The following is a 14,613-nucleotide window of genomic DNA, read 5'->3' as shown; positions in this document are numbered from 1 at the left end:
GAAAATTATATTTGTGTTTCCTGTGCAAATCTTGGACAGCATAAAAGTTCAATATTCTTAGTAAATACCCCATCTAATAGAAGAAGAAAGAGCACAATGTTTTCCTTGTAAAAAATATGAATTAATAATATGTTTATTTATTAAATTAACTTGTTGGCTTTGTATTTAGCTCAATACCAACTATTTCTTAAAATAGTAAATGTGCTATTTGGGAAACAAGTAAAGTTACAGTATGTAATCAACAACGGAATGTTATAAAAATTATATTGCGCTGGTATATTAATTAGGAAATGTTTTTGTAGATTTTTACAGTGCTGTCTTTACAATATGTCAGCTTAATAGCTGAGATTGGCAGATTCGCACTGGCTAATCATTTTCCCTTAGTTATCTTTGAGAATTTAATATGCTTAATACATTAAATATATTTTAATAAAGAAAAGGAATACATAAATACGTATACATCACATCCTAAAGAGGAAATTATTGGGAATGTAAGTTTTTTGTAAAAATAATTTTCATTGTATATCCTTTTTCTTTTGTGACATTCACTTTAGGCTAAGGTTTTTTTTTTTTTTTTTAGTAGGGCATATGGCTCCAAAACTTGAGCAAAAATAGCACATGAGTTTTCAAGGAAACAAATCCTAAAGAAAATGCAGTTGGAGTTTTTCCTTTGACAAATCTGGTGCAATTCTTTTGTAATGGTTTTACCCTATGATATTTAAAATAAAATGTTTATTAACATGATTGTAACTTTAGCTGGCTTACATTTAAAGTAAAATGAATAAAAAAATATATGGATGGTTGCTTACTGTATATTGCAATGTATATAATATTACATTTTTTCTCTTTTCTTGCAGCTTGTGGCAAATGTTATTCTTTTTGTGAGTGTAAATTTGTCTGGAGTTTTCGTGAGGATTTTTACAGAAAGGGCACAGAGGAAAGCATTCCTTCAGGCCAGAAACTGCATTGAGGAAAGACTGAGGCTGGAGGATGAAAATGAGAAACAGGTCAGTAACATATTTCTCTCAGTTTGTCTTATATTTCCCTAACATTTGTATGGTACAGTGGTGGCCGCCTTTATCCTAATGCGGCTGAATCGTCGCAACTTTGATAACCGTGGACAGAAGCAATTTTTTTTTGTCCGGAGTGCATTGCGGTATTTTAGCGCTCGTAATATGAGCATTTTATTATCGCTGTCTGCAATACTGCCATACCGTCTAAAAACTCAGGGGGGCGTTCGCGAGCTGTTGTCTTCAAAGTCTAATACTTTAGCAGTTCAACCTACGTCAGTACACAGTCTGCGTGTGCGCGCGCAGTAATTGTAAATTTTCATATTTATACATGCATTTGCAGTGCTGTATGTCTCATTTGAAAATTGTTGAAAAGCATAGGCGTGTACAGTACTGTAACAGTATCACATTTCGGCATATACAGCGCTCTCCCCTCGCTCACCCCCGCACACACACAGGATAATTTACTGCACTGCAGTATTTCAACTTCTTATCTTAACTACAGTGCAGTACACCTCTCCCACACCATTCCTTTGAATGTGTGTCTTTCTGGTTTCAATCACATTCCTGCTTGATAGCAGATGATTACTGCGCATGCGTCTGTAAATTCACCACTGCTTGCTTGCGAAGTTCAAGAGTGAGTGAGCAAAAAAAAAATATATATATTTTTTTTTCTCCTCATTTTTTATTTTTATTTTCTCCACACAAGCCTGCCTAAACCATCTTAATATTACGATATTCAATCTGTGCAGTAGCTGTTGACTGCGACACTGTGCGTTTGACTGCACATGGTTGATTTGTGTGCTTTTTATGTACTGTATTTGGGGGTGTAGGGATCAAATTATTATAATGACCTGCCTTTTGAAATTATGTCATTTCTTTGAACTGCAGTACAGCTAATACTTCATGCAGCTGTAACCTGTACCCCCTCCCCCACGCACACACACAAGGCTCGCTCAAGGATTTGAAACTCTTATCGACAGACACCTCTACAGAGTCATTCATTTTCTGAAGCTTGCCATTGTGTTTTTAATCCGTCCCTAGCCGAGCGTCACCTCACTGCGCCTGAGTGTAATCCTCTTTGGGGTGGGAGCTAGCTGATTACTGCACACGACTCACCCATCCCCCCCCCAAACCCTTTGAGGCTTTGTTTACGGTAACGCTTTGGAAAATCCCTTCTCGAATTTGATATGTAAATCTGATTTGCACAGCACTGTGAGAATTGAGAGTTAAAAAAAACATTATCTGATTCATGTTGTTGATGCAGTAAATTACCACTTTTTGTCATTCTTTCTTTTTCTTTGTTGTTAGGGGGGGGGGTGTCAATGATTATGATTATCATGAATGTAAATAAATATTTATTTTATTTTATTAGGAACAAAAAAAACAAATATAAAAATAATCATGAATAATACAAAATGCAGTCTTTATTAAGTTCTTCTATCAGATGGAAATTGAGGGCCGGTGGATAATCATGAATAATGCACATTGATAATAATATTAATTAATAATATATAATATATAATAATATATATAATAATATAATTGTTTCCGTCTTTATCTTCTTCCTCATTCTGTGTACAGTACAGTAGTTCATTGAGAGAGGAGAGGTTTTGTGTACATCATTACTGCTGTTTAGATACTGTACACTTAACTGTACAAACAGTTCACAGACTGTACACGACAACACCCCTCTCTCCCAGTCCATCCTTTTTTCCTGAAAAGACAAGAAAATAAAAAATGAGTGCAGTTATGTGCATACTGTATTATGGCATTGTGTGCTGTGTAGTACTGTCAAACTAGTCTATACTGGAACTACTGTATACTGTGAATACTGTTAAATACTTTGTAACCAGATGGCTGGTGCTGCTCTCTCTGGAAAGAAAAAAATTGAACAGCTAGGTGCATACTGTATTAGGGCATTGTGTACTGTATAGCTACTCCATATTGGACTACAGTATGCAGTTAGTACTGTCAAACTAGTCTATACTGGAACTACTGTATACTCTGACTATTAGGAAAGAAAAAATCTGTGCCATACTTACCTGTATCATACTGTACTTACAATACTACAGTACAGTACAATACCATACTACCTTCCTGATGCTTGCCCATTACGCATTATGCAGCAATATAAACAATATATATACTGTTGTTAAATAAATATACCGAAATAACTATAAAATGACAGAGATCTACACAATATATTGTTCTATTAATATGCAGCAATATAAACACTATATATACTGTTGTTATATAAATATACCGAATTAACTATAAAATTTGAAAGATCTACACAATATATTGTTCTATTAATATGCAGCAATATAAACACTATATATACTGTTGTTATATAAATATACCGAATTAACTATAAAATTAGAGAGATCTACACAATATATTGTTCTATTAATATGCAGCAATATAAACAATATATATACTGTTGTTATATAAATATACCGAAATAACTATATTACAGTTTATGCAGCAATATAAACAATAATAGATATACTGTATTATATAGTTATATAAATATACTTACGCGTTAGTTATCGTTGGTGTCCTCTGTTTTTTCCGTGTGCATGATAGCACACGGTGGTTGATGGCACAACGAGGCCAGAAGCAGCTAACCAGCGTTGGATATCTGCAATTCGGTGTCCGCTCGTGTACATCTCCTTAATTCACATGCTGAGATCCTTTGAAATCTTTTTAACAGGCATTGCTGCAAGTAGAAAGAAATACAAACACAAGAATGTATATTCGATGTTTAGTCGATGTGTATTCAATGTGCAGTGAATCCACAAAATGGATGGTGTATTTATACGTTAATGACTCATATTAGAGTACGCCCACTTTTAACACCTGTACCGCCATGCATAAAAGGTTACACATTTTGCATAGCCTCCCACTCGATGATCTGTATCTGAAATTGCCCTTGTCCAGATACTGCATTCTGCCATCTGCTTCCATGGATCAACCTCGATTCTACGGATGCAAGAAGCCACTCGCCTCTGCCGTGCCTGTCACGCAGAAAAAGCGAAAGGCGGCGGCGGCAGCCGTTTCCAAGTCAAGGCCAAAGCGACAGGCTAAGGCCAATAAAGAAAACCTTCTGCTGACCCCAAAGGCTAAGGGTTTTAAAACACGTAAGCCTTATTATGTCAAGAAGAAATTCGGTGATGTACACACAACGCCAAACAAATGGCAGCCAACCCATCGAACCCGCAGGCCACTTCCTTGTTTATGCTTCGACGACTCTGCCGCCGCTCTCACGGAAATCTACAGCCCATCTTCTCCACTACTCGTCCACGACGCTGACGCCGCTCTCCCGGAAACCCACAGGCCATCTTCGCCACTGCTCTTCAACGACGCTGCCGCTGGTGCCCCTCAAATCCACTGGTCACTTCTCCATTACGCTTAGATGACTCTGCAGCTTCTCGCCCGGAAATCCACAGGTCACTTTCTCCATCCCTCTTCGACGACGCTGCCGCTTCTCCTCTCCCGGAAATCCACAGGTCACCTCCTCCATCCCCTATATCATGCCCCTGTATCCCAGACACCGGAGCAGGAGGGTGGCATGGATGTGATGAATGGGACCTTCGACCACCTTCCATCACTAAGCGCACCCCCTCCACCAGAAGATTTTGTGTACATGTATGCCGTTGATGAGGAGGATAACATGACAACCCCGTCAAGACCACGCCAGGAGACAACACGGCGACCAAGACAGGAGGAAAGCTTCCTCCCAGACAACCTATCCTCGCCCGCCGCCACAAGCACACCCGCTCACAGAAGCATAACCGCTCTCAGAACCCAACCGACATACGCTTGCATCGATACGGTGCCCGACATCATCCTGCGCGAGCTGCCACTGGCACTCAGGGAGAAGTATAGGGTGATGAGTGCTGGTTTACCCCACAAGTATGCCATGTTAATTTTTAAGCACCACGTGTCCTACTTGGTGTACTGCGGGTGGGCCTACAAAGTGAACTATGAAGGGAATCTGTCCAGGCATACTGTACTGTCTACTGTAGGCATGCTCAGCACTGTACATCACAAGAGTATTAAAACAATACATGCTGTACGGGTATAAAATACACATATGTACTGGAATACATGTAGAATAAATGCATACTTTTTTTTCCTCGGGTTTATTATACAGTATATTTAAAAAAGTATTGTATACGGTCTGAAAACATCAGCATACTGTTTCAGGTATTTTAGCCTAATCAATAACAATGGCCACTAAACTGTAGACTCCGGTACGTGGTTTTTAAATCCAATTCAGCAATGTGCAGGCATTGTTACACAAAGCGATATTATCCATCGAAATCCCTCCATTTGCCGTTTTCCGCATGAGATGACAAAGTTTTCTTTTCTGAGGAAAAACAAAAGTAAAAGTTTTACTGTAATGGTCAGTCCCCTAAAGAAGTTCCCACAGTCAGTCCCACCAATAATTTTCTCGGGGGGCGTCTCCTGTTCACATGTACATGCGCCTACCGTCGATGTGATGACACGCATATGCGTTTCAAGAAGTTTCCAATGCGCATGCGCCTAGCTTTTCACCAATTGTGCAGTATCTACTGTAGAAGCCGCTCAGCCAATGATATTGCTTACAGGAGAATCGCTTAACTTTTGAATCGCACTGATATTGATATTATCAAAATAAAAAAAACAGAATAAAATACGGCAACATTACTCACCATAGAATTCCCCAATCAGCTGGAGCCGGGCCACTGCCAGTCCCGTATTCTTGATCATACACGTCGTTGACAGGTGACAGCGGGACTACTACACCTGTAGTCAGCTGATGAGGCTGGAAATCGCTTTAGGTACATTCAAGCTTGCTCTAAACTGTACGCAAAATCCGGCTCAGGCTGCAGGTATCCGTGTGTGGACATACAGCAAGGGTTGTCACTGACGGTCGGACCGTTATTGGAAGCCGGTGCTGGTGCTGGTGCTGGCGCATTGCTTGCCAGAGACTGACGTTTCTTAGTTGGTTTTAACACGACCTTTCGCCTTTGCCATCTGCATGATCATAGATACAGGAAAAACCCGGTGATACACACCAATATCTTCCAATAAATTCGGGATCAGTATGAAAAAAACATGGATCGCTGCATAACTTTTTCCTTATTGCACGCTTCCACACATGAGGAGCTGGCGAAAATTTGTAAAAGTCATATTTTTCAATAAAATACTGATAAATTTGAACAACTGTTGCCATCTTATCATCTGTTGCATTATTCGCGGCCCATATTAAATAAGCGTGCGTTCTGTCAGGTTTTTGGAACACGGGCTGCACTTGTGCACTCATGGCGGGACGCTCAGCTCAGGACAATAACCAGACCGGAAACCGTGCTTGTCTTTTTTTAATATGAGAAGCCTAAATTGATACATTATTGTAACTTCTTCCTTCAGTCCGAAGGCAAATTTACAATAGACCACTGTGGTATTAAACGAAACACCTGCAAGTCGACACATTACTGAAGTGCATGCGCATTACAATTCATGAATATCTGCCATCTGGCGGATACACGAAGAATTGCAACCAATTAAATCCGAACCATTATCAATAAACACATCACCCGCGCATCAACCGCGGCTGTGAATGCAACATGAATGCGGTATGAATGCGGCATGAACGTGGTGAAGTGCGGTGAAGTGCGTGGCATTCGAAAAAAAATCCCGGAAAAATGCGGTGATGTTGGAAAATAAAAGGGGCTGCGGCTGTATATATATGGCCTTCCTTATCCTATGGTTAACACGAGCAAGCGTTCCAGACAAATAACGGCACGTTAGCCTAATGGCCATTCATTTTGCATAATATTAGATTGTGGATACCTGTTAAATGATAGGAAACTAACGTCCATTACCTGATTAGCTATCATCACGATATATATATTACATATATATATATGTAAAACAAAACCGGCTGTAAGCTCAAGGAAAGAATGCCGTATAGTAGATAAAGTTCATAAATGCTATACCAGGGTTTTCAGGGTAATAGTCACCAGTTGAGAAGTGATATGGGGCAGCGATAAGGGTGAATGTCAGCACAGGGTAGCTATGAGACTACATGAAAAATCTCCCAAGCCAGGTAACTGCTGCAAATTCACTACAATCCCAAATACGCTGTATAACCGGCATGTAGTCCGCTGCGGTACCCACAATGAATCACCGGTTCCTCTTCCTCTTGGCCAGGCAGGACTGAAATGCAGCTCCTGTATCCCTGCACGGCGTCTCTCCAATCCATATAGATCCTGTGAGAAAAAAAAAAGATCAGTGTGACAGCCACACCATGAAAAAGCAAAACTCACCAGCCAAAGGTAAAAGTACAAATACCTTTATTGAAACTACTGTACATAAAAACTGAAGACATCACAAACAAAAAAGCTCCTCCTCCCACATGTTTCACGCCGTCACTGGCGCTTTCTCATTATTCGCCTACTCCTTGAGAAAGCGCCAGTGATGGCGTGAAACATGTGGGAGGAGGAGCTTTTTTGTTTGTGATGTCTTCAGTTTTTATATAGTTCAATAAAGGTTTTTTTATTTTTAACTTTGGCTGGTGAGTTTCGCTTTTTCATGGTGTGGCTGTCACACTGATCTCTTTTTTTGTCACTGTATATATATATATATATATATACAGTGTTCGGCAAACCTATACATTTGCTCGCCCCGGGCGAGTGGATTTAACCCCCGGGCGAGTAAATATTGGCCCAAGCAGCACATGTTTGGTACTAGGTGGCGAGTAGATTTTTTTGTGTGGCGAGTAGATTTTTTGGTGATTTGTCAACCACTGTATATATATTTATATATATATATATATATATATATATATAGATATATATATATATATATATACAGTGGTTGACAAACCACCCAAAAATCTACTCGCCGAACAAAAAAATCTACTCGCCACCTAGTCCCTCTCACCAATCCCTTGGTGTCGGCCATGAGGAGTTCGCCACGGGGTCAAATCCAGTCGCCACGGGCCTGTATTTTAATGGATTTGTCAAACACTGTATATATATATATATATATATATATATATATATATATATATATATATACAGTGCTCGACAAATCCGGTCACCAGGGGCAGCCAGATTTGCCCCCGTGGCGACCCCACCTAATGACCGCTTAGCGCACGCGGTTCTGTGATTAAAAAAAATATTTTTATTTTTTTACAAATCCAGCAACCTGATTGGCTAGGCGGGCTGCCAAGATTTTTTCCAGCCAGGCTCTATATAAGGTCACGCAGGCGAATCAGCTTAAACTGGTTAGTATTGCATCCCACGGCCCCCGCGAGGTGGTAGCGGGGGTGCTCTTCCCTGTCCGCGCGAGGCGATAGCGAGGTGCTCCTCCATCCCCGGCTCTCCCGCTGCCCGCCGGGTGGGAGGTGGTAGCGGGGATGCTCGTCCCCGTGAGGTGGGAGGTGGTTGTAGTGGTGCTCCTCTCCGTCCCCACGCTCCCACTGCCCGCCGGGTGGGAGGTGGTAGCGGGGATGCTCGTCCCTGGTGCTCGTCCCCACGAGGTGATAGTAGTGGTGCTCCTCTCTGTCCCCGTGCTCCCGCTGCCCGCCGGGTGGGAGTGGGGATGCTCCTCCCAATCGCTCGTCCCCGCGTGGCGGGAGGTGGTAGTAGTGGTGCTCCTCTCCATCCTCGGCGCTCCCGCTGCCCGCCGGGTGAGAGGTGGGAGCGGGGATGCTCCTCCTCGTCCCCGGTGCTCTTCTCCATCCCAGCGAGGTGGGAGCGGGGATGCTCCTCCTCGTCCCCAGTGCTCTTCTCCATCCCAGCGAGGTGGGAGGTGATAGCGGGGTGCTCCTCCCCATTACGGTGCTCGTCCCCGCGAGACGGGGGTGCTCCTCTCCGTCCCCGGCGCTCCCGCTGCCCGCACGAGGCAGGGGATTGGCGCACGGGCAGTGGTGGTGCTTGTCGCGGCCTTTCCTCTCTTCCTCACCCCCTGTGTGTGTGTGTGTGTGTGTGTGTGTGTGTGTGTGTGTGTGTGTGTGTGTGTGTGTGTGTGTGTGTGTGTGTGTGTGTGTGTGTGTGTGTGTGTGTGTGTGTAAGAGAGAGTGTGTATGGGAGAGAGAGTGTGTATGGGAGAGAGAGAGTGTGTATGGGAGAGAGAGTGTGTGTATGTGTGTGTGTGGTGTGCAGGACACCAGAGGTAACCCCCAATCAGTGGCTGGGATGAGATGCAAAGCCATTAAACCCACTCGCAGACATGTTTCAACCTTAATGGGTATCATCAGTGTGAAGTTGGTTGTAATGGCTAAGCTGGTTTGAGACTAGACTAGGTATTCACCACAATTATTAAGGTTATGGTGGGTAAAAAAAGTGACAAAAACCCTCCACCGTAAAGCATAAAGCAACTGTAAATATTACTGTATTTTCATTTGCATGTCTTAGACAGGTCTGCAACCCTGTATTTCCCCATTATATATATATATATATATATATATATATATATATATATATATATATATATATATTGATTTATTTATTTATTGTGGGGCTGTTGTGTGTGTGTTTTTTTTTTATTGTGGGTAGCGGGGGTGGGTGATGGGAGTATTTATATTTGCCCCAACGGTGTGTGTTTAGGGCTTGCGGGTGGGTACTGGGAGGGGTTAACTCCTTCATGACCGTAGTGGTATTAACCGCTAAGGTAATGAAGGGGTTAAGTCCACCCGCAACCCCCCCCCCCCACAAGCCCTAAACAGCCACCAAGGGCCAAATACCCCCTTAGTCCACCCCCGCTACTCACAATAAGCCTGGCACGGGTGGTTAACCCCTTCATTTCCTTAGCAGTTAGCCACTAAGTTAATGAAGTGGGCTGTAAAAGCATTTTTCGTGCCTGGAATGCATGCCTGGGGCTCCGGTGCTTGTATTAATGGGTATCAGCTCCGGAGAACCCCGGCATCAATCCCAGGCAGGAAAAGGGCCTGATTTTTTCTAAGTGTCGCCCTTGCCGATGCTTCTCCACCACCAACTTGCCAACTTTAGTTGGCGGGACGGATTGGCGTAAAAATCTCAATTCTAGAGCGGCGATCAGCAGCGAAAAGCTGATCGGGGCTACTAGAATTGAGCGGGTTTCAAAAAGTGCCGATAAGTGCCGAAAGTGGCTTATCGGCACCCGGCTGCCGAAAGATTTTTTCCGGCAAGAAAAAATGACGATTTTTTGTGTTTTCGGCAGCTTATCGGCCCTTATTGAATCGGAGAGGCATTTTTGGTGAAAAAATGGTGAAAAATGGCTTTTCGGTGCTTACTGCATGAGGCCCTAAGCCACAGAAGCAATCTTATGTCAACTTAGATCATCTGTATACAATGTCACCATTGTATCTACTTTCGAAGTTCTCCATTAAAGAGCTATAGTTTTCAATGCAACTAGAATTATTTGCAAAAGAAGACTTTCTCTATAAATACTGTACCGAAGCACTGAACCACTTGTGATAAATTTGTGACTTGTCGGTCTGATTAAAATGCTGATCAGTGATCTAGATTCAAGGTTTTGCTTACAGTATATGAAAATATTAGAGGAAATGCCACCATAATGTTAAGTATTGTCCTAAGATTTATTCGAGCATTGATTTTAGTGCCTTGGTCACCTGTCAGGCTAGTTGCATAATGTGTAACTCAAGTCATGGACTCTAAGTACGAGCCATCTGACAGTAAAATTAAAAAGTACCTGTAGTCACGGCACTCCCTTTAATCAGTGGGGTGTCGGACAGTACCATAAGCGTTATGTATCTTCAGTTACATGAATATATATTGTAGGATTTGACCTTGGAGAGTATTATATCTTTTATTAAGTACAATACAATTAGAACCTGTAATTTCAAATGTTATGTTGTCCAAATTATGAATATCAAAATAGTAAACTGAAACAAATTAGTAATGAAAGGAAGATGAATCCTTTTCACTGCTAACCAAGAATTTGTTGCATAGGGCAGAATTGTGTTATATTATGTTAGAACTTGTGTATAGGGCAATAATTTTGTTTCTGTTGCCAGGATATGACAATTATCCTTTGAGACATTTCAAAATGTAGTCACATTAGGTCATCTTGTATTCATCGGTTTGTTTTCAGCTGTAGTAGAGTTTCTCTGTTAGGTTTAACATTAACATTGAGATTGTGTGTGACTTTCAAGAGCCTAAAGCTCTGTCCCTCTGGAAAGGTAAAGCAGATCATCTCAACCACAAGAATGATGTGCAATTTGCAATTATTATAAGAGCACTACTGTGTTCGTGACGCGTGAACCCGATCAAGATCTTTGAACCGTGTATGTATGTACTTGATTAGACAAATGATCCACGTGTTTGTCTCCTGCCAGGGGGCCCATTTCCCTCATGCTTATGCTACCCATTATCAGTATCGGCTCATGCTACAAGTATATCAGTCATCAGTACATAATCATGATGACTTTCACCAACAAATCACTCTGAGTCACCTAATCGACTACCAGGAATTGAGCCATATCTCTTACAACTGTGCTACTGGTTGTACCATTCTCAGAGTTTAAACTTCTTTGCCATGTGCAGCAGGCCTATGATAATGGATTATGTGCCCTAAGAGTGCAGCTTTACGCAGATGAGTCCTAGCTTTCTGCTTCTTTCAATAGCACACGATAAACAACAGGTGACTGCACCCTCATCCAAAGAATACGTTAAAACATGTCCAGAGTTGATGAAGAAACAAGGTGACACTGGCAGCCTTACTTAAGGCCTTAAAAGGTGTTACTGGACTTGATGAGATAGAAATAGATGATGCAGCTGCTGTTGGCCTAAGCAAAATTCTAGAAGTAATGTTGCCCCTCCCTACTTGTGCTATCTCTGTATCATCCACCACCACAGCAAATTCAACATGATCATCATAAAAAATACCACCATCATCATTATGATACTCTTTCTCCTCTTTCTACTCCAGTTCAATATCCACCCCTGTATATTTTGCTGAGGAATATGTCTCTGATTTTGACTTCCCTCACAAGTGGTTCTGCTGGTGCCCTTGCACACCAGAGGCCAGAGTTCTCCATCTCCTTTCCAACTCTGTTGTCAGGAAACTATATACCAGTCTGACTGGGATAACTGATGTTTCTACCATTTTAAAGTTATTTACATTCAAAGTCAAATTCTTTACACCAATAATAAATCTGCTTGCTATGATATTAATTGGTTTCTCTCTATGCCATTTTGAGAGTTGCAGTCTTTCTGCAAAAATGTCCCCACCTGGTGACCACTGCTGTCTTTGTCACCAACAATAACAACACTACTACTCTCAGAAGGAGCGAGGGGGGTGCTAGTAATGTTTATACAGCTGCAGAGACTGGTATTGAGAATGATGATGATGATATTTCAGTTTTATTTGTCTTACAGTAGGTCTTGAAGTGTGCTGTGGCTTAAGTACAACTGCTAATTTTTTCAGTAACAGCAGTTTTTTCTAGGGTTGCACTCTATACCAGTCTATTCCATGCCGACTAATACCACTATGCCACCTTCCTTTGTGTCAATACCACTAGACATATTTTTTTTCACTGTCTAGTGTGTGTGTGTATTTGTATTAAAAGTGTCGACTGCATAAGCCAAATGTTATTTGTTGTCTCTGTGGTAAAATAAATTAAGAGATATTATATAAATGAAGAGAAATCCCATCGATTTTGCAATACATATTGACTTTTAATTCTTGTTGAACTTTTTGCGAACACTGCTGTTTTTTACAAAAATTCCCTCGCTTTTTTTCCACTAAATTTTGCCTGATAAGCAAACAAAGACATATTTTCATTTCTATAGTCCTGTTATAATATCCTATTATTTTTCATTGAGATCAGAGTTTGTAAAAAATCTCTGTGACTCCAGTCAACTGGATTTAACTTGAGGGGTTCCCCAAGGCTATGTACTATAATTATTACTCCTTTTATCTCTATAAAAAGCCTGCCATCTCTCTGAAAAATTGCATGTTTGCACATGTGTACTGATTACACAATAATATACAGTTAAAACTAATTGCCCTACAGATGCGAATGCAAATCCTTACTTACGGAGACATTGCATAAAATACTCTTCCCTCCCCCACTAACACATAAATTGGAAACTTAGCACAATTCCATATACTGGTTAGCCTTTTTATATGACTTTAACACTCATCACAATGACTTGGTTGCTTAACTTGGATACTTATCTCTTGCCTCTACAGTACATGCAATGTTAATTTAACTTAAAGCTGCCATACGGTTGCTATCCCCAAGATGCTGATCATTTCTCATTCTCATATTAATCACCTTGCTTTTAGAATAGTATGCGTAAGTCCCTCAAGATGCCTATCAACTACAGAACATTCAAGATTGCTACTTAAGCCATGCCTGTCTGTAACAATTTAGGACTATATCCACAAATCTCTGTCAAACCAAGACTCACAACGGGACTTTACCTAAAATGGGAAAAGACATTTGTCACGGTGGACCAGTATTTATTAACACTTTTATATTTTTGGGATTCTCAAGTGAGCATAACAAGGCGGGCAAAATAAATTGTCATTTATTTCCTTTATAGACAAACACACGACAACCTCAGAATACACTTAAAAATCACTTACTGGGATGGGGAAACAAAATAAATTGTCCATTGAACGAAAGATGAGGGAACAAAGTCTCTGGGTTACAATCCTTTTGGCTAGGGCGCAACTTTCCTGCCCGATATTTCCGCCAAATGTAAAACGTTTGTTCTGGTTCGTTGGGGTTCGTTCCGAGATCCCCAGCGCTAACGAATTCCTGAAGTAGGGGTAAATCCTTTGTTAAGATGTTTTAACCCCTTGCGTTCCGGAACCGCTGCCGCTGTACTTGGCCGGGATCTTGAACCACACTTGAAGAAATCATGAATCACACAGGGGCTAGCTCGGCGGGCAGGTTTATAGGGTTTACAGATTTATACCTAACATGCGTGCCCAATCCCCTCAGTGGGAATATTTAACCCACCTATCCCGGATTTGCCCGGATTTTGCAGAACGGGCAAACAGGGCTTTCCGGTTTGCAAAGCGCATGTGTCAGCCTGACACCTAGGCGGTTTACCATACTGGGGTCCACCCCTTACCTGGCGACTCTCAGTCTGGGGTTTGGTAATAAAGTGTGAATGGCTAATGCTGAGTACCGGTATCTGGCACTCAGCAACATCCCAGCCACTTTCGCACTTTGGATCTCTGAGGTTTTTCAACTCCGGACTTCACTAGACTCAGAGGCTCCCACTTAGCAGGGGCTCATTGAAGTACAGAGAGGAAAATACCCTCAGCTCATTCACCTTTAGCATATTTACATGCCAAAGGATTTTTCCCGGGCTTACAGAAAAAAGCTTTCCTGCCTGCACATTTAAAAACAACAGTAAAATACATGTTATTAATAAAACTATGTTCTTCTTGTACCACTGGAATAAACTTTATATGTTGGTGCATGGTTTCTTTATTCTGAGCTGTACTCCAAAAATTAGAGTGCTAGCCCGCTCCGTTCACAAGTTAGCTTACTTAATTGAAAGGGCTATGATGCGAGGTCTGTGGTAAACCAAGTTCCCACGTCAATTTACTTTCCCCCTTTCAAGTTAAGAAGCCAACAAGGCAA

The 14,613-nt window shown here is 41.5% G+C and overlaps 1 protein-coding gene across 7 annotated transcripts in view; it reads left to right on the top strand.

Annotated features, from left to right (window-relative positions):
* Window positions 1-14,613, top strand: part of ADCY1 (adenylate cyclase 1) — a 747,796-nt gene that overhangs the window by 98,266 nt on the left and 634,917 nt on the right. For 6 of the 7 annotated variants that reach the window (XM_075586431.1, XM_075586432.1, XM_075586429.1 and 3 more), the window contains exon 2: window positions 858-1,007. The exons of the other annotated variant lie outside the window; for it this stretch is intronic. In XM_075586431.1, the coding sequence (XP_075442546.1) occupies window positions 858-1,007 (150 nt within the window). The remainder of the gene's footprint in view (window positions 1-857; window positions 1,008-14,613) is intronic. 7 annotated transcript variants of the gene reach the window in all.

This window comes from Ascaphus truei, chromosome 2 (genome assembly GCF_040206685.1).
Source record: "Ascaphus truei isolate aAscTru1 chromosome 2, aAscTru1.hap1, whole genome shotgun sequence".
NCBI lineage: Eukaryota > Metazoa > Chordata > Amphibia > Anura > Ascaphidae > Ascaphus > Ascaphus truei.
This window is presented reverse-complemented; position numbering and strand designations above follow the sequence as displayed.